We start from the raw sequence: 22,723 nt of genomic DNA on the forward strand, positions 1-22,723 counted from the left end.
TATCTGGGAGACAAAAAGCTAGAGGGCAAATCTAGAGATTACCAGCAATTCTTGACCACAGCAGTGCCTTAATTTCAACTCTCTCAAAGTAAAAGGAGAGGGAGTAAGCTCAAGAGCCTTGAAAATTACCTCTAAAGGCTTCCATCTGTTTCTGAATACCCGTATGCATACAAAAGTCAAACATCAAATCCACATATTCTTCTGCATTATCCATTGTTATCATCTGCAAAGGAAAATTTGCCAACATCATTGATAATACCTAGAAATACTTCAGGAGCGCCTAGTACAATTGGCTTCAGTAAGAGGATGATTATGAACTTAAAACTATGTCAAAAGCAAAATTTTTACCTCATCTTCACCACTTGGCTTGAGATCCACAGCTGTAAAACCATATATTCTTGAGGATGGGCAAAATTGGAAATTTAAACTGGGAGAACGAAAAAAGGAACAGATTAACATTCAGCTACCACCGGTATTTAATTTATATAACATTGCTGCCAAAAGCATGAACCTCCCCTTCCAACAACAGATTCAGTGTACCAAGAAGAAACTAGTGCTTCGCTAGTTATTCATGCTGTGCCACCACCCCGCCACCCATCAAACCTTGAATATGAGGGAGGAGAAGAAGCAAGCCTTGTAGTTAACCCCAAATCACAGTAAAACAAACCAAGACTATAATTACATGTGTACAAACCAATATAATTTTATCAAACGATCTGCAACATCTTAGTTAGTCAATGCAGCCACTGGGGATAGCCTTACACAGAAAGCAAACTATTTTGAGCTTTGCCAACTTAGGCTATATATATTAATTAGCTAATAAATTTGTCAAAATATTTTTGGCTTTGGACTCTTTTACACAAGATATATACACGTATCACATTTAATAAATCAGATAATCTTTCAGGTTTGTTGAGTAATAAACTATTTTTTGATACTCTGAGTTATCTTTATAATATTAACAAAGGTTCAAATCAACAATATTTCTTATAGCATATTATCGTTCTTAACAGACTGTTGACTCATATATTGCAAATTAGTGGGGACAAAGAAACAAAAGCTTTGGAACTTATTAATTCATTAGGTTGAAGAATATTTATATACAGCTTACCCTAAATCCTCTATGCTCAGTGGAGGCCCAGAACCTGACGGATTCTTCAGCACTAGTTCCTGTAATTTGGTGTTCTTCTCATCTTCAGAAAGACCTTTGTTGCTTAAAATCTGGCGTCTCTTGATGGCAAGGTCTTTAATTTCTTTTAAAAATCTGGCTCTGTGTGGATTTATTAGTTCAAAGTCTTCCCAAGTTAAAATTCCATTAAACCAAGCTGGGGGTTTTGGTTTGGGGGGATCTAGAATAAACTCTGATTTTGAATCCTCTTCAAAGCTTCCTACTGAGAGTGAATCGTGACCTTCTTCTGTAGAAGCTTCAGACTGACTTTCAGTACAGTGTAAGTCTCTGTCACCTCGTGACTCATAAATCAGTTTACTCATATTGCTTTTAATGTCACCCATACACATAAGTTTAAAAAAAGGTTTAGAAATAGGTAAGTCCACAAGTCTATTGTCTTGAATGCATTTGGCCAAGAAAATTCCAAGAAAATGAAAGAGTTTTGTGATCCTTTCAAGCTCATCACTATCTTGTGGAAAGGGTGCCGTGAACAGTCCACATGATCTCTGCACGTAATATCCAGGAGGTTTCAATCCACCTCCAAGATCGACCTAATTTTTCAGAAAGAGAAATGCAAATAAAATTAAACAAAGATCCATAAACATTAAACACTATCATCAATTTAACTATCGAAATGTATTTATATACACATTTTATTAAATTATTTTTGTGAATAAATATTATCCTTTAAAAATATTTTAATAATATCAAGATTATTCAATAATTAACTAAGAGTCAGAAAACCTGGCTGAAGTTCTGAAAACATAACCTACTTTTAACACTTTCTAAAAGCAAAATCGCAAATCAAACCATAAAATGGCAAATAAATCTTACATGACGAGACTCATCATCTGGAAAGTTATCATCACAAAGCCAAGCTCCCAAGTCAGTTCTCTGGAATTCTGCTGCCACCAAAGCATAAAACTCTAATGTGGGTCCCAAGCCAGTTCCTTCTTCTCCTAAAAATTCAACCTAAAATGTGAACAAAATTTGTAGGGAGAGGTGAGCTTAAATGATCCCATTCTTGCCAAAATTAGTCATATCCAATCTAATTATGCCTTTTTTATAGCAGCAGTATAATATTATAAGCAACATGGAAATTTTTTTCTGTTTCTATACGGTATTACATGTTTAAACACTGTGGTGAGCAATGTTCATACCTTAATTCTCCCAACAACTACAAAACCGATTTCAGTAGTCTCTCATTTTTCCATGGGGAATACGTGCGTTCCAAGGTCCCCAGTGGATGCCTGAAACTGTTGAAGTACCGAGCCCTATATATATTGTTTTTTCCTATATGAGTATACATAACTATGATAAATTTTAATTTATAGATTAGGCACAGTAAGAGATTAAGAACAATAACTAATAATAAAATATAACAATATATGTAATAAAAGTTCTGTGAATGTGCTCTCAAGATATCAGATAACTGAGACACTACTAAGTGAGTAAAGGGCAGGTAGCATATACAGCATGGATATACACAGATATCCACAGATACCAAAGGGATGATTCACAGATGGCACAATAGTGTGTCTCGCTCAGAATGGGGACAATTTAAAACATAAGAATTCTTTAGTTCTAAAATTTTTCATGTAATATTTTCAGACCACTGTTGACCGAGGGTAACTGAAACCACAGAAAGTGAAACCTCGGATAAGGGCAGACTGCTGTATCATCTCCTTTTTACACCAAAGGAAACTAAAATTCAGATAAAGAAGTTGTCGTTTGCTTGAGGAAATGATGGTATGTAACACCAAAACCTAAACTCTTCCCCTTATTTCTGACTTTAAGCAAATCACTTTAACGGTTTTTACCTATATTCCACCTGTTTCAAAAATGATTTGAGGCAGCTTATAAAAATATATACTGCATAGTAAAAAACAAATAAATAAAAAATTGAGCATTATCTCGATTAGAGGGGTAGGAAAAATAAGATGAAGGCAAAGAAAATCTAAAGTGAAAGACATAAGCCTTATATATTTCCTGAAAATATGTCTGTTGTGATCCAAAAGATAAACCAAAAGGCTGGTTCACAACTGTTGACAGAAGAGGTATTTCTTCCACTGTTTCTTGTACAAGGAATAATATGTATATAGCATATAATCAACAATGCCCACAACAACATCTCTGGAATAAATATATTGAATTTCATATTGCCATTTGTTATAACATCTCTCAATACAGACCAGTGATCTAATACCAAGCACAATTTAAGTGAAACAATATAAACAGTGTGCTCTAAAAATGGAGATACCTAATAGCATAGCTTAATATATAGGCAACATTTAGAGCATCAAAAAGAATCCTTTGTGAAGACTATTATTTGGTCTAGGCTTTGTTAAGAAATGGAATAGTATTGTCCTTTCTTTCAATAGACCAAGCACTTTCCATCTCAAGAGTAAAGATATTCTTTGCTGCTCATTAAATTACAAGATCCTGAACCCTGAGGTGAGCTGACAACCTCTTATGAAAGATGCTCTGCCAGAGGAGGCCTGTGCATGGTGGGCAAAGAAATCCCTATTCCCTTCTAATTAATGCAGTTTTTATGCAGGGAACATACAGATCGGTTGGTTCTCTCTTATGCCTGGCACACACACAAATTTTATATGAGGTACCTCAAGAACTGATTTCCGATCTGCATGTATCTGCATGACATTCTCAGCCCATTCCATCAGTGATTCACCACGTGGAACTTTTACTCTTTCATGCTTGAGACGACCAACTCGAAACTCTCCCGGGTCATCTCGCCTTACACTACTTGTGGTCCTTGTTCTCTCCACAGTGGCTTCACGTCGGTTTTGTAACCACACTATTGCTCTGAAATAAAAAAAATATCTATGTAACTGTAGCATACAGCAACAGGTGAATGTACTACCAAACCACTATATAAAAACACAGACATTTCAGAACTATCAGAGAAACTAAAAAATGGTTAAACTATCTTTATTACTGTGATACAAACTGAAAGCCATCATTAAAATAGTATTATGATTTTAAAATATTTTCTTTTTTAGCAATTCAGTGTTAACCCATCTAGGGTGAAAGAAAGAATCTTGAACTTGAAATAAGATGAAAGATCTACTCTTGTGTGTTACAATTTTTTTTGTTGTTTTGGTAACCTCAGGCAATAGCTAAGTACTTAGAGAACTTCCTCATCTATAAAACAGAAATCATAACCAATGCTATTTGTCAAAACAGGCCTCTCGTTCCATGTATACAAATGCTTTCTAAGTGGTATAAAATGGTACAACAATATAACTTATCAGGAAAACAACTCCATTTTAAATTATAACTTTTTCACATCTACTTTGAAAGGACTCTGGATATTCAATCATTCAACAAATATTTATTGAGCATCTACAATGTGCTATCCACTGCTTTAGGAACTGCAGCTAGAGCAGTAAACAAAAACAAACAGAAATTCCTGCTCTCATGAATCTTTCATCTAGTGGAAGGAGACAGAAAAACAAAAATAAGTAAAATATGTAGTATATTAGACACTAATAAGAGAAAAATGGCCAGGAGGTAGATATATTTCAATGCTATCAAAGCTATCTGCAAACATTTAATTGGTATTCCTGGGACTGTCAGCAGCTGATCATTTATGTAAGCTAGTTAAGAACTGGATAGTACAGGGCGGCCAGATGGCTCAGTTGGTTAGAGGGCGAGCTCAGTGGCAGGGGTGCTGGTTCGATTCCCACATGGGCCAGTGGGCTGTGCCCTCCACAACTAGATTGAAACAACTACTTGACTTGGAGCTGATGCGTCCTGGAAAAACACACTTAATATAAAAATAAGTAAATAAATAAATTTTTAAATTAAAAAAATAAAATCCAGAAGGATTAAAAAAAAAAAAAAAAGAACTGTATAGTAAATGCTAATAGAAAACAGTATAGTCAGTCCTTTGTATCCTCAGATGCAGAACCTACGGATAGAGAGGCTCACTAAGGGACTTGAGCATCCATGAACATTGGTATCCTTGGGGTCCTGGAACCAATCCCCTACAGATACCAAAGGATGACTGTACTCTAACCTACACTACTCCAAGAGAACATACAACCAATTGGAAACAAAATATTTAAATACTGACAAGTCTTTAAAAGAAAATAAGGTAATGTATTCCCTCCATCAGTCTTGATCTAAAGTATTTGTACACTTTGAGCTTACATAACATTAAAAGAATTTTATTCTAAAATTATGAAACAATACACTTCCTACCTTGATGCACCAAATGCAGTACATGTGAAATAAAGCTGTCTAGTTTCAAATGGTATTAGAAAAGGACACTTGCTGGTTAATTGTTCACACCAGTCTGGCAGAGCCCCACTTGCCAATGCCAATGGTTCCTGAAAATTAACAAATAACAATGTTTTAAGGCAATTATTTAAAAATACAAAAAGTTAATTCTTAAATGTATTAATAATTAAAGAAATGAATGCAATAGATATAATGGCCCAAATTATTGAATCAGAAGGAAGGGAGAGACGGTGGGAGGTAGAAAAGTCTAACAGTAGAGTTCAACTATCTGATTTTATTACCTCAATCTGCTGCAAAATTTTTGTTGTGATTTTTTTGCTAGTGAATTCATCTGGTGGGAAAGTAAACTGAGGCTGTTCATCACCTTCTGTAAAATTAATAAAATTAATAAAAACATAAACTGACTTGCTTTTAAAAATGTCATAGAAATGAAACAGGCTTCTTACAAACCTTCTTGGGATATTCTGGAATAAGGGTCACTTGCAACTATATACAAAATACGCAGAAGCTGAAGGACGTCTTCTACTCCACAAGAATTCTGTCCATTGCCTGCTTTGGCCTGAGGTTGTTCTTTTGTCAAATTAAGAATATCACTACTTTGAAGAGTAGAAATGGCCCCCTGGTTTAAGCCAGACTTCGTACCATGCTCACAAAAATCCTGAGGATACAATTAGCAAAACTAGCCATTAACCACATTTTCAAGACAAGCAATGTATCATCCTCTTAGTATTACTTTGAAAAGGCTGGAAGTTTTCAAAGAATTCCCTTCTTTTCAAAATAAAAACAGTATCACCCAAGTTGAAAATTAATACATTCTAAGTAATTAAAATTCCCAAATAAAATAAAATCACTATAAGCCAGTTAAAACTATGCACTTAGATTCCAATGCCCACAAATCAAATTTGAAATTTTAGCATTGGTATATTACAAATGTTAATTCGACCTCATTTGTTTAGTATGTCCCAATAAACATCTCTTCCTTAAAAATCTTTAAAAGCTGCAAAACAAAGCACAAAGCATTCCCAATCAAAAGTGTTTTGATGCCAATATATACCTTATATGCAGCTATGAGTTGAGAACAATTTCTGTTTTTCCTAATACTTTTATTAGTGCCAGTTAATTTCCAGTGGCGCAGGAAAGCGGCGTCTGCATTCTTCTGCAGGTAGGTAATCAAGTCATTCTTTGGTAATTCATCAGTGCCAAGGTACTGTTCCACATGCTCTATAGACCAACAACCCTACAATAGCAAAACCAAATGTTGGCCTTTCCTGATTATGAAGTCTGTGCTATTTCACATGCATTACCTAAAGTAGCTTCAAGATCATGCATTTAGTCTAATTTAAAGAATTCCATGTTCATGATTCTTCCCTCGAATGTTCAATTGAAACAAAGTGCTAGTTTTTCTTTCTTTTCTTTTCTAAATAGCCAAGAAGTAACTTACCATTTTTCCATTTTCCTTTTCTTTGTCAGAATCCTTCATTTCTCTGTACATGATTCTAAACATGAAGATATTATTCAAGTTAATTCATAAATTATTTGTGGTTATTTCCAATAAGGCTTCGATTTTTAAAAAAATACATGAATGATGCCATTCATGAACCATATGCTTACATTAAATTGAATTCAGGGAGAATTTATCAGAAAAAGTATTTGTTAAACATACTGGAAAGTAGGAGGACTTTTATTTCTGAAAAAGTTACCATTCATAAATTTAGCATTATTGTTAAGAAAACACACATCAAATCTGGAATTTTCAAAGATATGAAGTAACATGCTATATCATGTGTTAACAACTTTCAAATATTGTAATAAAAATAAAATGAAATGAAGAATGGTTTGTTTCTGTGTCTAGATGAAAAGAAGGATAAGAATAACAAAGACCAGGAGCACTAATGTTCATGTAAGACAGCTGAGATCAAATCTTAAACTCCAACAAAAATTGAAAGTGTGGGGGAATTACCATGATGACCTTCTGTTCTATCTCAAAAGGACCTAGATTAATTTATTGGCCATTATATGATAATCAATGTTGTTAAGCACACATCAGAAAAATATACTAACAAAAGTTACAAAAGGATAATTATAATTATTATTTGTATAAATGATATAATACAATATAAAAATATAATATATAAGTATATTAATATATTTTATAAAAATAATTATTGTAGGTAAAACTGAGCACTCTCTACATTGCAGAGTACTGAAAACTCTTTACATACACGAGGTGTAATCAAACAATATGGTAAAAGTTTAAATTTAAAAAAAAATTCACCGCATTTTGCCGTGTATAATGCACACGTATACAGTGCACACACACTTTTGGCCCAAACTTTCAGGGAAAATAATCTTTCATTTTAATTTTTTAATTCAAATTTTTATTTGTTTACATTTAGGTAATGTTTTTTGTATTACAAAGGAATTTTGGCATTTATTTTTTAACATATTATGTACAAGAAATTTTATGTAACAAATAATTACAAAACACAAAAAAAGGTACAAGAAATTCTTTGTACCGGTAACAAATTTACCATATTTACACGTCATATAAGGCCAAGAACTGTTCATCGTTGCAAGTTTGTCGTAAGTACAACAAAACCTATTATCATATTCCAGAGTGTTATTTTGCATATGGATATCGTTATTGATTTCTAGACTTACACTTTTAACTCACAAGCATAAATATAAGAATTTAAAACATTTATATAGGTACAGAACTAGTACTACCCATGTATAATACACATCCTTATTTTTCACTCACAAATTTGGGCAAAAAAGTGTACATTATACATGGCAAAATATGGTATTACAGTAAAAGACACACTGTCATTTATCCCCCTCAAAATACTCTCCCTCGCTTGGAACACACTTATCCCAACATTCTTACCACTTTCTGAAGCAGTTCTGGAAGTCCTCTTCGTGTCTTTAGTTGTGCTGTTGTGGCTGCCTCGATGTCCTGAATCATTTTGATTTGGGGGAAGACTCAGAAGTCACACAGTGCCAGATCTGGTGAATAAGGTGGATGAGGACACACCATAATGTTTTTATCTGACAGCAACTGCTGTATACTAGAAGTGATGTGTGACACGGAGCGTTGTCATGATGGAGGATGATTTACGGCACACTTTAAAACACACCTTCTCTCAACCATACCTCACACCCGACTGACTGAAACCCAAACAAGTTGAAACCTGTCACACACTGTTACTACAGTCGATGCGCCACTTCCCGTATTGAAGATCCCTGCCTTTCTGTTGGATGGCACTCGGCAGCAGCATTCACATATTTTGTGATCACAACGGAAAGGCTCTGTGTCACACATCGCTTTTGGTATGGCAATTTCTGTCAAATAAAACCATTATCGTGTCCTCATCCACCTTGTTCACCAGATCTTATACCACACGACTTCTGGCTCTTCCCCAAAGTCACTATGATTCAGGACACCAAGGCAGCCACAACACAACTAAAGAGACTCATGAAAGAGGACTTCCAGAACTGCTTCAGAAAGTGGCAAGAATGATGGGATAAGTGTGTTCGAAGCGGGGGGGGGGGGGGGATTTTTGAGGGGGGTTAATGGCAATGTCTTTTACTGTAATTTTTTTTTTTATATTTAAACATTGTATTTTTTTGTTCACACCTCATATTAATTCATTGATTCCTCACAACCACTCTCATTTTACAGATTAGGAAATGTTAAATAAATTTGCCCAAGGTCACTGATAATTATTTGTTGAACAGATGAATGAACAAAGAGAGGTAGGCTTAACTCAAGACTCCAAAACAAATAATAGAAAATATTTAGTAGTTCACACACAATCCCAAAGAGTTCAACAATTATTATGTGAGGAACTAGTTTAGATTATTCCTAGAGTTCCTTTCAGTTGCAAACCTTAATCTTTCTACATCAGGAGTCAAACATTATCTTATCTGTTCTTGTAAATCAAGAGAACAAAAACCAAATCGTTTCTGTTCCTACAGTTCAAAATATACAAAAGCAATGCTTCTTGGCTCATATACTATGAAAATATCTACTTAAAAGTTAAATAAAAAATCTCTTACGTGTATGTCGGCTCCCAAATACGCCTAAGTTTATCTGATTTCACATTGCCATTACAGGACAATTGAAGCAATTTCTGTACATAGTAAAAGATAGTTGATCTAAAATTAGTGAGTGGTAATTCAACTTCACGAGTTGTTCCAAGACCCGTTACTTTCAAAGTGAGGGCTAATCGAGGTGACGGAGTACATTCAACTTCTTCCAAGAGTTCTGAATGAGGTGTTCCTAAAAACATGGAAGATGTGAAAAACAATTACACTAAAACAAGCAGTCCAGGAAGAACACTGCACTAGAAGACAAGGCTACACGAAATCTAAACCCTTCTGCCATGTATTAGCTAAAGATGTCAGCTAATTGACTCCTGGCCTCAACATTTTTTTTTTAATGGGAATAATACACCTAGGTTACTTAAAGACATATTATAGAGTAGAACTTATGCATATGATATGAATCTTTCATTTTTATTAGGGAACACATACTAACTATGTAAATACTTAGGAGACATTTTATTTTTATAAATGAGAAAACTAAAATTATTTATATTTCCACATCTAGAGAAAATCATATACTTCAGTCAATGACCTCTCAACCTTTTGCTTACACAGAATGAGTAGGTTATGAGGTAAACACATACACAAATACCATTAGGTTCATGATGTATTCGGTGGTGTTCTCTTCTTTTTTTATTAGCTCAGGAATCTTTTCCTCATATCATTAAATAGAGCTTCCAAAATATTTTATTCGCTGCATGACATCCCATTGTACCTTTAGTCAAATCCCCTTCTCTGACTCTGAGCCTCCTGTTTCCCTCTTGTTAGGAAACTGGTGATAGATACACTGGGCTCAACCAGATAATCCAGGATAATCTCCCCATCTCAAAATCCTTATTTAATCACATCTGCAACATCTCTTCTGTCAGGTAAAGGTAACATAGTCACAGATATGGAGATTAGGGTCTGCGTATCTTTGGGGGGCCGTCAGTGTGCTTACCACACCCAAAATAGTACTGTAAGAGGGGGAGCTGCCACTGAAGCTGACTGACGCCAGAGGCCATAACTAAAACCACCATATACCTTTTCATAGTCACAGATATGGAGGTTAGGGTCTGCGTATCTTTGGGGGGCCGTCAGTGTGCTTACCACACCCAAAATAGTACTGTAAGAGGTGGAGCTGCCACTGAAGCTGACTGACGCCAGAGGCCATAACTAAAACCACCATATACCTTTTCAAAGTAAAAGATAATTAGGAATAATCCTTAGCAATTTTGATCCAGTGAAAACAGAATACAAATTAGCTACCTGTAAATGAAGCCTTTCTTTAAAAATGACACAAATACAGAAGTGTTTTTAAAATACTGTAATCTGCTTCTTTTGAAAAACCCATATTTTTTAAGGACTTGTGGCTGATACAGTTTTTCCTGAAAACTTGTATTTATAACCTGCATATACATGTAGCACTTTACTTTCCTAATTGTACATAATTATCCTATTGGTATCTATTAAAATTAACTCACAAAAACTAAAATATACTATACCTGGAGGTGGAATTTCTAGATCAGTTGTCTGCTGCACATTAGTACGACCAGGTCTAGGATCAAAAGCAGGAACTAAAGCAGAAAATTGCCGCTTTAGCACATAATCATCATCCCAAGTTCTCCGGCGTCCTCCTTTAGTTTCATACTCTTCTTCTTCCTATTAAAATAAAATTTTGCATACAACCATTATAAAACTTCTTGTTATTGCGAAAGTGATGAGCTATCTATAAAATAAGATATATGTTTAAGTACTTCTCCATATAGCTATTACACCTCCTTCATTAGCCATATTTCTGAAGCACAATATGAGCCAACATAAATATATATATATAGGTACATACATTTCTCATGATTTAAGTTTATCAAAAGAGAGTTGCATTAGTGGTGGTTATACAAATCTACAGGAGATAAAATGACAAACAATAATATACATACATAGTATCATTGTCAATTTTCTGGCTTTAATAGTGTACTCTTAATTGTGTAAGATGTAACCATCGGAAGAAATTGGCCAAAGGGCACATAAGAGCTCTTTACCCAAAGATGCTCTTTGCATCTTTCTGTGAACCTGTAATTATTTTTAAATAGGTTGCTTTTTAAAAAATGTAAATTGCATTATATACTGAATTACATACAAAAGATATAATGCTTGAGACTTCCTTCAAATTACTATAGGGCAACTGGATCAAACAAGTTTGACTAGGTACTGATAACTGTTAAAGTCAAATGATGAGAACATTATGTTAAGTGAAATAAGTCAGACAGAGAAAGACAAATACCATATGATCTCACTTGTATGTGGAATCTAAAGAAAAGAATAAGTGAATGAACTAATCAGAAACAGTTTTGAAGACATGGAGGAAAAACAGGGTTGCTAGATGGGCGGGGAAGTGGGGATAAGGGGGAAGGGAAGGGGTTTAGAAAATAGTTGGTAACCACAAGATGGCCACGGGGTTTTGAAAATTAATTTGGGGAACGTAATCAATAATGGAAAGATTTTGTAGGGTATCCGATGGACACGTGTCCCATTTGGGAGACCACCTCAGGGGTGATGTAGATGCCTGATCTCTGCACTGTATACCTGAAGCTGAACAATAATGAATGCCAACTATAATTTTATATATGTATATATGTATATATATGTATGTATATGGTTACAGGAAGCGGAGTACAGCATTAGGAATAGAGACAGTGGAAATGTAATGGCTCTGTGCGATGTCAGAGGCATAGTGGATGGGGGGAGGGGGGATCACAGTGTGCGGGATATAAATGATAAACGTCTAAGTATTGCTTTGTCTTGTGCACCTGAAACTAATAAAATTTAAAAAAAAAAAGTCAAATGATGAGTTCTTGGGGATTCACTGCACTGTTCTTTCTACTTCTAGAATGTTTTAAAATTTCCATAATAAAAGTTTTTTTCAGGAACTTTTTCTCCTGTTCTTCACTTTTAGTATCAACAAAAGAGACCAATGAAATATAAATGTCTGATACAATAATTTTAAAACAATTACATATGTATTTCTATGCACACACAGACCCTTATATTTTGAACATTAACTGAAATTAACTTTTATAACAAATCAAACTGAAATTTGACAGCTTTGGAGCCAGAATGTCTGGGTTTTCATCCTGGATCCAAAACTTCTAAGTGTGACCTTCAGCAATCACTTCATCTGAAAATTGGGGCTAATAATAACCCTCATAAGGATGTTAAAAAAGAACTGAATTAGTTAATATATGCATTGAAAAAAGTGCCCAACACTTAATTAATGATCAATAAATGTAAGTTAATAGACTAAAATTATTACCTCTACTGCTACTATGAAAACTGTAAGTCTTAGATAATAGCTATTTATTAACCATTTTATTATATATTTACTGCTAACCGAAGGCCAAGATGAAGGGGTTTCAAGTAAGAAACTCCTGGAGGCATTATGCCAGAGCAATCAAGGACTCTATCTGGAATATGAACCCAAGCAGTTGGGGACGTTTCTTTGTGTTAACTCTGTTTTGTCACTCCCTCTCCTTCCTCCGTATATTTTTCTAAGCATTCTAGTTGGTGCTTTAATGTGGAAGGGGAAAAAATACACTACAGGGAAGATAAAAGATAAAAATGAAGACTGTACCTGCTCCCCAATAGGTCGACTCCCTGCTCCAGCAGGAACCTGTGGGAGCTGCGAGGTGACAGTGTGGTGCATTACATCAGAGCGGGAGCCGGCTCGCCGCTGCAGGGATGGGCGTCTCAGAATCTGAAGTTTAAAAATATGAAGAGACATGTCTAATTATTGATCCATATATATCCCCATGCAATCTTGACCTAAAACTATCAACCCATATTACCAAAACTCGTTAGAAATCTTCATATTCATTAGCCATCTTCAGGAAAGCTATAAAATGAATGTTTTAAATTTATCATGCATTATATACTAATAGCCGCTAAAAAATATGCTAATGTACTGTTTCCTAAGCGAAATACACTAAAAGTGTTTCCTGAAGTTCTTCGTCCCATTAAAACTCAACTTAGGAAGTTTTTTGAAATCTAATAATATTTTATAAGAAATATAAAAAATATACAAGTTACAATAAAGAATATTTTCGGGCAAAATTTTAATTCAAAGATAATCATAGTGGTTAACCATTCGGAGTTCTGGATCATACTGCCTAAGTTTGCTTGGGCCCCCACTTTTCTACTTAACTTATTAATTAGGGCAAATTATTTTTTCTATACCTATACCTCATAGCTCTGTGTAAGGAATGATGAAATAATAATATAAAGATACTGCTTGCAAAACAGCAGGCACTAAAAATTTTATGTGTAATTATTGCAGAAGAACCATGAAAATTGTATGCTTTCAAATTAGTGCAGTTCTTCGCACTTTTAAACGTGTTAAAACATCAGCGTGTGACAGTGTAGTATTTTTCATTATAATCAACTTATTTTCTTTTAAAAGAGAATCATAAATGTTCAGATTAAAAGTATTTTTCTTAATTAACCCCACTTTCATACTGGTACTGTATTTCCTTGCTTCGAAGTTTAACCAGGACTTTGCTTTCCCTCTCTCCATTTCAGCCCCTAACAGCCTCTCTTAGTAAGGACAATGGGGACTGTCTCTCTACCATAACCTCCTCGTATTCTTGGTCCTCCTGATTATCGTCTTCATTCTCATCGTCTTCCTCATCTGGCTCAGGCAAATCCTCATCATCATCCAGTTCTGCTAAGAGAGTGCTGGCCCGGCAGCTATCAAGAAAATCTAGAAACAAAACCAACAACCTTACTCACAACACAATTCAAACATAACAAGTAACTTTGTGTTTTGGTTTCACAAAACAAAGGTAAAATTCCAAACGGACCAGTATAAAGACCACACTTAGTGATACCACTCTTCTTCCTCCATCACATGTACAGGATGACTAACTTTGTTCAATCATCACAAGCATGGCAGAAAACAACATGGGATAAAGGGTGACCATACTAAATCCGAATCTACAGAATCATAATATAAAAGGTCAACAATAGGGACTATGTTCAAAAAAATAACAACAATCCTGTTATGTCTCTGCATAAGTCACAGGAAGCATAAAATGGTGGAAAGAGAACAGTAACTTGGTGTCATTCATTCTGTCAACAAATATCTCTCGAGTACCTACTATGAGCCAAGAATTGTGTTAGGTACCAAGTATATATACTTATACGCCACTTAGTCAGTCAATATTTTCTGAGGACAGATTATTTTACCTATAATAATAATATAAAGTTTTTTCATACAGTATGTGAAGAATGTTTGTTGGTGGTTGGGATTAGAAGGGTACTTGTGTTTTTATGCCTTTGGCCATAGAAATGGTTGTGATGGGTTTTATTTGGAGACACACACAACACACACATACACACACACACATTTTTTTCATGTCTTCATATCCAATTGTTCGTGTGCTGGGCAATCCCAAATGACATTTGCAGATGCTAGACCCTGGAAGAACAAAGCCTGCCTGATCGCTTGTGTGCACGCACATGCTCATGCGCACTCTTACCATATATATATATGTCTTTTTTAGCTATACAGCCACACGCCACATGAGACGTTTTGATCAACAATAGTGGTCCCATTGAGATTATAATGGAGCTGAAAAATTCCCATCGCCCAGTGAAGTGCACAATGTAATGCGGTAGCACAATACATTACTCGTGTTTGTGTTGATAACGCATTGCCAGTGGTATAAAAGTATAGTCCACACAATTATATACAGTACATAATATTTGATAATGATAATAAATGACTGTGCTACTGGTTTATGTATTTATTTAATATACTATACTTTTTATTGTTATTTTACAGTGTACTCTTTCTACTTATAAAAGTTTGCCATAAAACAGTATGCACCAGCAGCAGCCTCAAACATCTCGTGTGTAGTGCATCTCTTGATTATTTTCCCTTGTGCCTGATTTAATCTCATGTTTTATAAATTCAGTGTAGCTTAAGTATACAGTGTTTACAAAGTCTACAATAGTGTACAGTAACATCCTGGCCTTCACATCTACTCACCACTCACCAGAGCAACTTCTATTCCTGCAAGCTCCATTCATGTAAGTGCCCTATACAGGTGTACAATTTTTATCTTTTGTACTGTATTTTTATTGTATATTTTCTATGTTTAGGTATGTAAATATTTCACATTTTTGTTACAACTGCTTAAAGTATCCAGTACAGTAGCATGCTGTACAGGTTTGCAGCCTAAGAGCAAAAGGATATACTACATAGCCTAGGTGTGCTGTAGGCTGTCCCATCAAGGTTTGTGTAAGTGCACTTTATGATGTTCACACAATGATGAAACTGCTTATTGACACAATTCTTATAACATATCCCAATTGTTAGAGGTGCATGACTATTGCTATAAACAAAATAGGCATGGTCTGATCCCCCATGAAGCTTACAGGGGAGAGAGGCATTTAAAAAGTAAACAAATGAATATATTAATATAAACTATAAAAGCTCTTATGAGGGAAAAGAACAAAAGTAAGTCGTCAGAGAGACCTGGGCTTAGCTATGTGACCTGGCAAGTTACTTACTGATGACTACTTAAGGATAATACCGATTTATGGAATAACGTATGTACCACCTTTCTTATGACCCATGTATCTAGCACATAGGGAAGTTCAATAAACAAACTTGAATCCTTTTTATCTCCTTCTTTCTTAGGATCTCTCTTCCTCACCCCGCAAAGAAGACTGTGTCAAATTTACATTGTCCCACATAATAAAGATGCTGACAAGCTGTTCTTCACAAGAACAGAAAACAAAATGAGGACTAAGAGAACTAAAACAGAAGTTTTTTACTGGATTCAAAAGAAAAAAAAAACCAAAACTTCCGTTGATGAAAAGATAACATATACCCTACATTTCAAACATCCAGAAGACAATTTAAAATTATTTAGTAGACACTTGCATCAGCAGATCTCTGAACCAAATACATTTTTTTAAGTCTAATAATTACACAGGACTAAAAATTCAATCCCTTTTACTGGATGGTGAGAAGAAAGAGGCCTGATACTACCTTCAATTAATTTCTAAGGTATACATTTCTTAACACTTTAATATTCTGAAGTTAGAATGTATCTTACAAGCAATGGCAAGTCACGTTTTCCTTAGTGACATAAAATAATGGTGTCTCTTAAAATTAATGGCATCTTAAATTTGGTGCAATATATTACCCCTAACACATGTAAAGCACCATCCTGCAATTCAGGCAGTGGTTCTCATGAACATGATGTGGTAGTACACAAAATAAATGAATTCTACTTTTGGTTTATTTAAAGGAAAAATCATATAACTTTATATTACTAAAATTCCATTTCTTACATGTTACAATTCACTGAAGTTAGGGTTTTGTTGTGTTTTTTTTACTCATCATCTCTTTTCTATCAGAGTATAAGAACATATAAAAAGGTGCTTATTTCATAGATTTGACCATATCACAGAATCAAATCAAATCATGTCCATCAAAATGTAACTGTAAAAATTTGCAAATACAGAAATTATTTATAAGACAGATATCACTTTGATCCTTCATAACAGCCCTGCTAGAGTCCACAAATTTTAGGAATGTAGAAAAGTAAATTTTAATCATCTAACAATTTTTAAAAGGCAACCAATAGCCCTAACTCTTTAATATTCTCTCCCATTAGCATATCCACAACCTTCTTAACCTTCACATGATCAAAAATTAAGGCTTGATGTTAATATATTAACAAATGAGTAGGGAGGGGCAGAGGGCCTCCAGGAGAAAACCTGAAGTGGAAAATAGCTTATTCAATAAATTGGCAATACTACAGTATAATAATCATCATCATTTTGCTACCTACACATTTAAAAGATAAAGTAAAAACAGAGAAATGTAATGATTTGCCTAAAACCATAGAACATCAGTCTAATTCTTAGTTTAGAAAAGACGCCACATCCTCAGAGAAAGAAAACATTAAAATAAGGTATTCTTAAAATATATCTTCATATAAACTTTCTTGTATCTGAAATTAACAAAAATAATTTTTTCAAACAGAATGGCAATGTGATCAAGGATTTGTGGTAAAGCGTATTCCAAAACAATAATGACAGGAGTACAATCTTTTGGAAGGCAATTCAGCAATTACTCCTTTAGGTATTTACCCTAAAGCAAACATACAAAAATACAATTTAAGGATGTTCATTCATAACAATGTTTATGGTAATGAAAAGTTGTAACTTAAATATGCAAAATGGGGAATTTATTAAACAATGATTATACAATCAAACAATGTAATATTTGGCAGCCATTTCAAGTAGTAGAAACCTATAGAACAGTATGAATATATTTTCACAATATACTGACTGAAAAGAACTCTCTAGAAAGGATATAATTCCTTTTTGTTTAAAAAAGAGAGAACATATACCTCAAACGGTATATATCAAGTAACAGTGTCTGGAGAAGATAGGGACTAGATTTTTCATTTTCATCTATATTTATTTTCTAAAATGTTTTACTTTTCTAATAACATAATTAGAAAACACTTTAACTGAATCCAATAGTTTTATCACTGACGACAGCATGGAAGCCGTGATGATATAACGATAGAACTTTCTAATTAATTTGAAAAATTCAAATGTTATCTAATTAAGGAATTATTTCCAAAAGACCTTGATAATAGTTGTGATATTATGATTTATAATAAGAAATATATATTTGGTCTTTGTCTCTGTTCCAGGCACTGAATTCCTGAAACTCTTGTTAATTTCCTAAGGGATAAGAATAAAGGTGTCTTTTGTTACTCATAACCAGAGTTGTTTTACCAAGGAGACTTTTGGAAAGCCCCTAGGTAATCTAAGGATGGGGGCTGGCTGTCAGTGGAACCAACCATAATTAGGTTAGAACTTTCATCCCACACAACCCCTTTCTCCCACCTCTGAGGAGGAGAGAGGGGTAGGGGATTGAGTTCAATCACCAATGGCTAATAATTTAATCAACTGTACCTAAATCATGAAACAAGTTCCCAAAAAAACCCAAAGAATGAGGTTCAGAGAGCGTCCAGGATGGGGGACAGAACACAACCATGGGCTGGGAGGATACAAAACTCCAAGGGGAGAGAAGTACCTGTGCTTGGGACCTTTCCAGACCTCACCCTATGGATCTCTTCTATCTGACTGTTGCTGAGTTATACCCTTTTTATAATAAACCAATAATCTACTAAATAAAATATTTTGCTGAGTCCTCTGAGCCACTCTAGCAAATTAATCTAATCTAAGAAGGAGATCGTGTAAACCTCCAATTTATAGCCAGTGGGTCAGAAACACAGGTGACACCCTGGACTTGCAACAGCTTCTGAAGGAAGGGGAAAGTGGGGCAGGGGTGAGAGTGGTGGAACTGAGCTTTTAACTTGTGGGATCTGACACTATCTCCAGGTAGGTAGCTAGTGTCAGAACTGAGTTAAACTGTAGGACACCCAGCTGGTGTGTCTGAGAATGGCTTGGGGTAGGAAAACTTCATACACATTTGGTAGTCACAGGTGTCAGAAGTGACGTATTCTGTGAGTACAGAAAGTAAACAGAGGAGTATTTTTCCTCTTATATTAGTGTATAAGGAATATCACTTTGCAAAGTTTAACCTATTACACTTCTATTCCCTGTTAAAGGTGTCAAATATCTTTGTTATATGGTTCCTCTAATTAAAGTTCATTAGTGACAAAAGGTAAAAAAAGGATGACACACCAAAGTTCCTAGATGTCTTTTTGTAATCCAATAACTTCTTAATAGTCCCTCATATCTCTGTAACTTTTCTCATCTTATATGAAGATGTCATATTTGTTCAGAGGAGAGAATAATTCTTTTCTAACCAAAAGTTAAAAACAATTCAGCAGAAAAACAATAAAAGCATCACTATAAAAATATCTGAATATTTTACACTGTAACTTACCATATAAGGAATATTCTGCTTCCTGACCTGTGTCACTCTCACTGGACGTTGATGTGAGGCTGGTGGTTAAAGTATTACTTAACGATTGGCCAACTGATAAGACTGTTGTTGCCGTAGCTACATTGCTGCTGCTGGTAACACTGGATGTTGACATAGTCACTGTTGATGTAGTACCAGGTGTGGTCAAATTAGGGAAACTCTGAGCACCCATAAGAGGAGAAGCTAAAGATAAAGATGAAGCAAGTCAGTAGAAATAGGTAGGACTGCATAAACCCTACAAGAACTAGGTTATGTATTTAGAAAAAAGAATGAGGTCATAAAACACTAAATTATTAAAAGGCTAAAAAGCAACAACTTTGGGAACCCAACTGAAATCCAACTAAAAAAATCTTGTTTTTATAGCACTATTATTTTTCAAAAAAAATTAAGCCTAGCTTTTTAAAAATGTGAAATAGGCAATGGTATAATTCCCAATGATATCTTCCAAGGGAACTACTTTGACCCATTAGTAGCTTAAATTAGAATAAAATAACTTTCAGCAGCTAATAACAATTTAGAACCTAAGTAAAAGTTATGCCAGTGTGATGCTGATTTCAATCAACTATGGTTATATTTAACAGTCACTTCCTCATGCAACTGGCTTAACGATTTATCATAGAGGAGTGAAAAAACATAAGCATATTATTGTTTCATCCTTTCAGAATTAGAGGTTCTTTGGCACACCTGATCTGAATTCTTAAAATATCATGATTATCATATAAGCTTTAACTTCATATTTCTGAAGTGCTTAATTTGACGTAGTTGTATCTAACATGGTAAATGATCTAGTTAAAGACTGAAGCCAGAACCCACTGAACAAGAAACCCTACTATGCATCCCTCAGAGTGGCAAAGGCATTGGGTTCCATAAGGAAAAGCTCACTTACTTGCTGTGCTCATCACATTCCTCCCCAAAGTATTAGTGTTGTTATCACTGCTGCTTCGGCTTAGATTCATGTTGTTCGTGGCATTAGTCCGTGCTATGTTTGCCACTCTCCTTACAAAACTCTCCAAGCTAGATGTTTCTCTTGAGGACAGGTTAGGAACACTTGCACTAGAGCTCATAGGTGCCCCAGCAGCCAACAAAGAACTCACTGACAGTCTGTTACTTGCTGAGGAGCTAAGGGGTCGTTGCGAAGCTGCTTCTTTATTAGTTAACTCAGATACTGAACTAACATCAGGAGAACTAACACTAACAATTCCCATGGATATTGCACTAGACTCGCCAGGAGTGCGAACAGAACTATCAGGGCCTAACTTTCTTTCAGCATTTTCACTTCCCGTTTCCGCAGTTAAGGTACTGGTGCTTGCACTGGAAGACGACCCTACTTCTGTTTGTGGGACGTTTTCAGCAGATGAAAGAACAACAATTGGTTCATGGACATCAGCTCCTGAAACTATACTGTGTTCCATTACAATTTCTGATCTCCGTTCCGTTTTGGTCGAACCCAAGCTGATGTCGCTGCTACTGGCCACGCTACACACAGAACTGCTGCTTCCTTTTCTACTTGAGGAGCCTGCAGCAGCAGACGTCTTGTCTGGACAGTTGTTTTTCACCAAGCTGCTCCATGATTGCGTTGTGCCTGAAACAGTGGATGAAACAGGTTTGGGTGATGCCACTGTATCAGGGTCGTACCCTGGTGCAAGCTTGAGGTCAAATTTTCCTTCTGCGCCCATACGGTAAGAGTTTGAGCCACCAGCATCCCAGGTGACATCAATCCAGCCTGGAAAGGGACAGGAGTTTGTGAGACCCAGCAGAAAGCAGATAGGAGCGTGTCAGACAGTAGCTCCACAATATGGGATCAGCTTTTCATCAGTGTTGTACTTCTCTGAATTTCTATAGTCATTAAGGTCTGCCAACTAAAATTAAATTCTTCCTTTCATTTCTATTATTTCTGAACTGTTCACTCTGGTGATTTTTAAAAACAATGTAAAGGTCATGTTTATGAATATTGGGGTATCTTTTAAGGGAAAGAACTGTTAAAAATTGTAAGAAAAAAACTGGCACAAATGGTAAAATACTGCAACTTCAACAAGTATAGATGAAATGTAAGTAAAAGGTTTTTTAGTTGCTAAATATGATTATGTGTGCGAATGTTCTTTATGGAAAAAAGTGCTGGCTTACCATTAATTTCTGAGCTTGGGCTAAATCCTATAATTGACAGACACAAATTCATAGATCACTAGAAATTTTAGGTCACTAGCTCAAATAACACTAAGTTAGCATTTCGGTTGTGTTCTCAAAGTTCAGTGGTTACTTGGTTCTCTTATGATTAAGTTTAATAAATTTGAATAAGCACAGAAAATTCTAAAAACAAAAATTTAAAAGTATGCTAAATTCTTTTACTAGAACCTACATGCCAAAGCTAATAACGTGTAAATAACTAATGAGCAAAATGATATTCAATCTATATTTACTTGTACTTGGAAAATGATACTTATTCTTTCTTTTGAAGCAATTAGCTTCCAAAAGCAATAAAATAAAGTGCATGTTAGAAAGGAAATTAATAGAAATTTGACAATCTTATTTTAGTGTTATAAACTAACTACTTCAGGGAAAAACACGACACATAAAAATATTTATTTTTAATTATAACAAATCTTTATAAAGTTTAAAAGTACGTTACCCACACACCCACTTCCATGCACGCACACATACACATATACACACACGCCAAGTTCATGTATGTTTAGGATGAGGCTCAGAGTGGTATAAATAATATTGAATTACCTGTGGGGATTTTCTGCATATGAGTTCTTTGAGAGGAAAACTGCCCCAAATCTACATAATCTAGTTTATATGAGATTTCAATTGCCTCAATTTATTCTTTAGGTTGAAATAACCTCTGAAGAACCAACATTTAACTATCTCTTCTGCAACATGGAAAAGTGTGAGAAAAGGAAAGGTTCAAAAACATATCCCAATGCCAAATAAAAATAACATTTGCATTGTATTAATTGGTCCAAAAATACACTGATAATTTATTTCATAGCATTTGTCAAAATTTGTAATTTTATGTTTATCTGTTTCACCAAAAAGGCAGGGGAGCGTACTTTGTTGTTGACCACTATATATCTGAAGTCTAACAAAATACCTTTACATAGCAGATGTTCATATTTGTGGAATAAATAAAAATTACTGTCTATGCCTTGATTGGATATCCCTACCAACACACATAGTCTTTAGGAAAAAAAGAGATTTAATTGATATAATGTGGAAAAATA

The 22,723-nt window shown here is 34.9% G+C and overlaps 1 protein-coding gene across 1 annotated transcript in view; it reads right to left on the reverse strand.

Moving 5' to 3' along the window:
- The window catches only part of HECTD1 (HECT domain E3 ubiquitin protein ligase 1), a 66,018-nt gene that overhangs the window by 7,703 nt on the left and 35,592 nt on the right, over nt 1-22,723 (reverse strand). Inside the window, exons 24-39 of the mRNA XM_074329186.1 lie at nt 20,386-21,222; nt 19,461-19,682; nt 14,140-14,273; nt 13,149-13,271; nt 11,023-11,179; nt 9,491-9,713; nt 6,873-6,927; nt 6,486-6,668; nt 5,882-6,089; nt 5,713-5,798; nt 5,393-5,520; nt 3,790-3,991; nt 2,003-2,140; nt 1,112-1,719; nt 349-427; nt 130-223 (exon numbers count right to left, since the gene is read on the reverse strand). Of these exons, the coding sequence (XP_074185287.1) occupies nt 130-223; nt 349-427; nt 1,112-1,719; nt 2,003-2,140; nt 3,790-3,991; nt 5,393-5,520; nt 5,713-5,798; nt 5,882-6,089; nt 6,486-6,668; nt 6,873-6,927; nt 9,491-9,713; nt 11,023-11,179; nt 13,149-13,271; nt 14,140-14,273; nt 19,461-19,682; nt 20,386-21,222 (3,477 nt within the window). The remainder of the gene's footprint in view (nt 1-129; nt 224-348; nt 428-1,111; nt 1,720-2,002; nt 2,141-3,789; nt 3,992-5,392; nt 5,521-5,712; nt 5,799-5,881; nt 6,090-6,485; nt 6,669-6,872; nt 6,928-9,490; nt 9,714-11,022; nt 11,180-13,148; nt 13,272-14,139; nt 14,274-19,460; nt 19,683-20,385; nt 21,223-22,723) is intronic.

This window comes from Rhinolophus sinicus, linkage group LG03 (assembly GCF_036562045.2).
Source record: "Rhinolophus sinicus isolate RSC01 linkage group LG03, ASM3656204v1, whole genome shotgun sequence".
NCBI classification, from domain to species: Eukaryota; Metazoa; Chordata; class Mammalia; order Chiroptera; family Rhinolophidae; genus Rhinolophus; species Rhinolophus sinicus.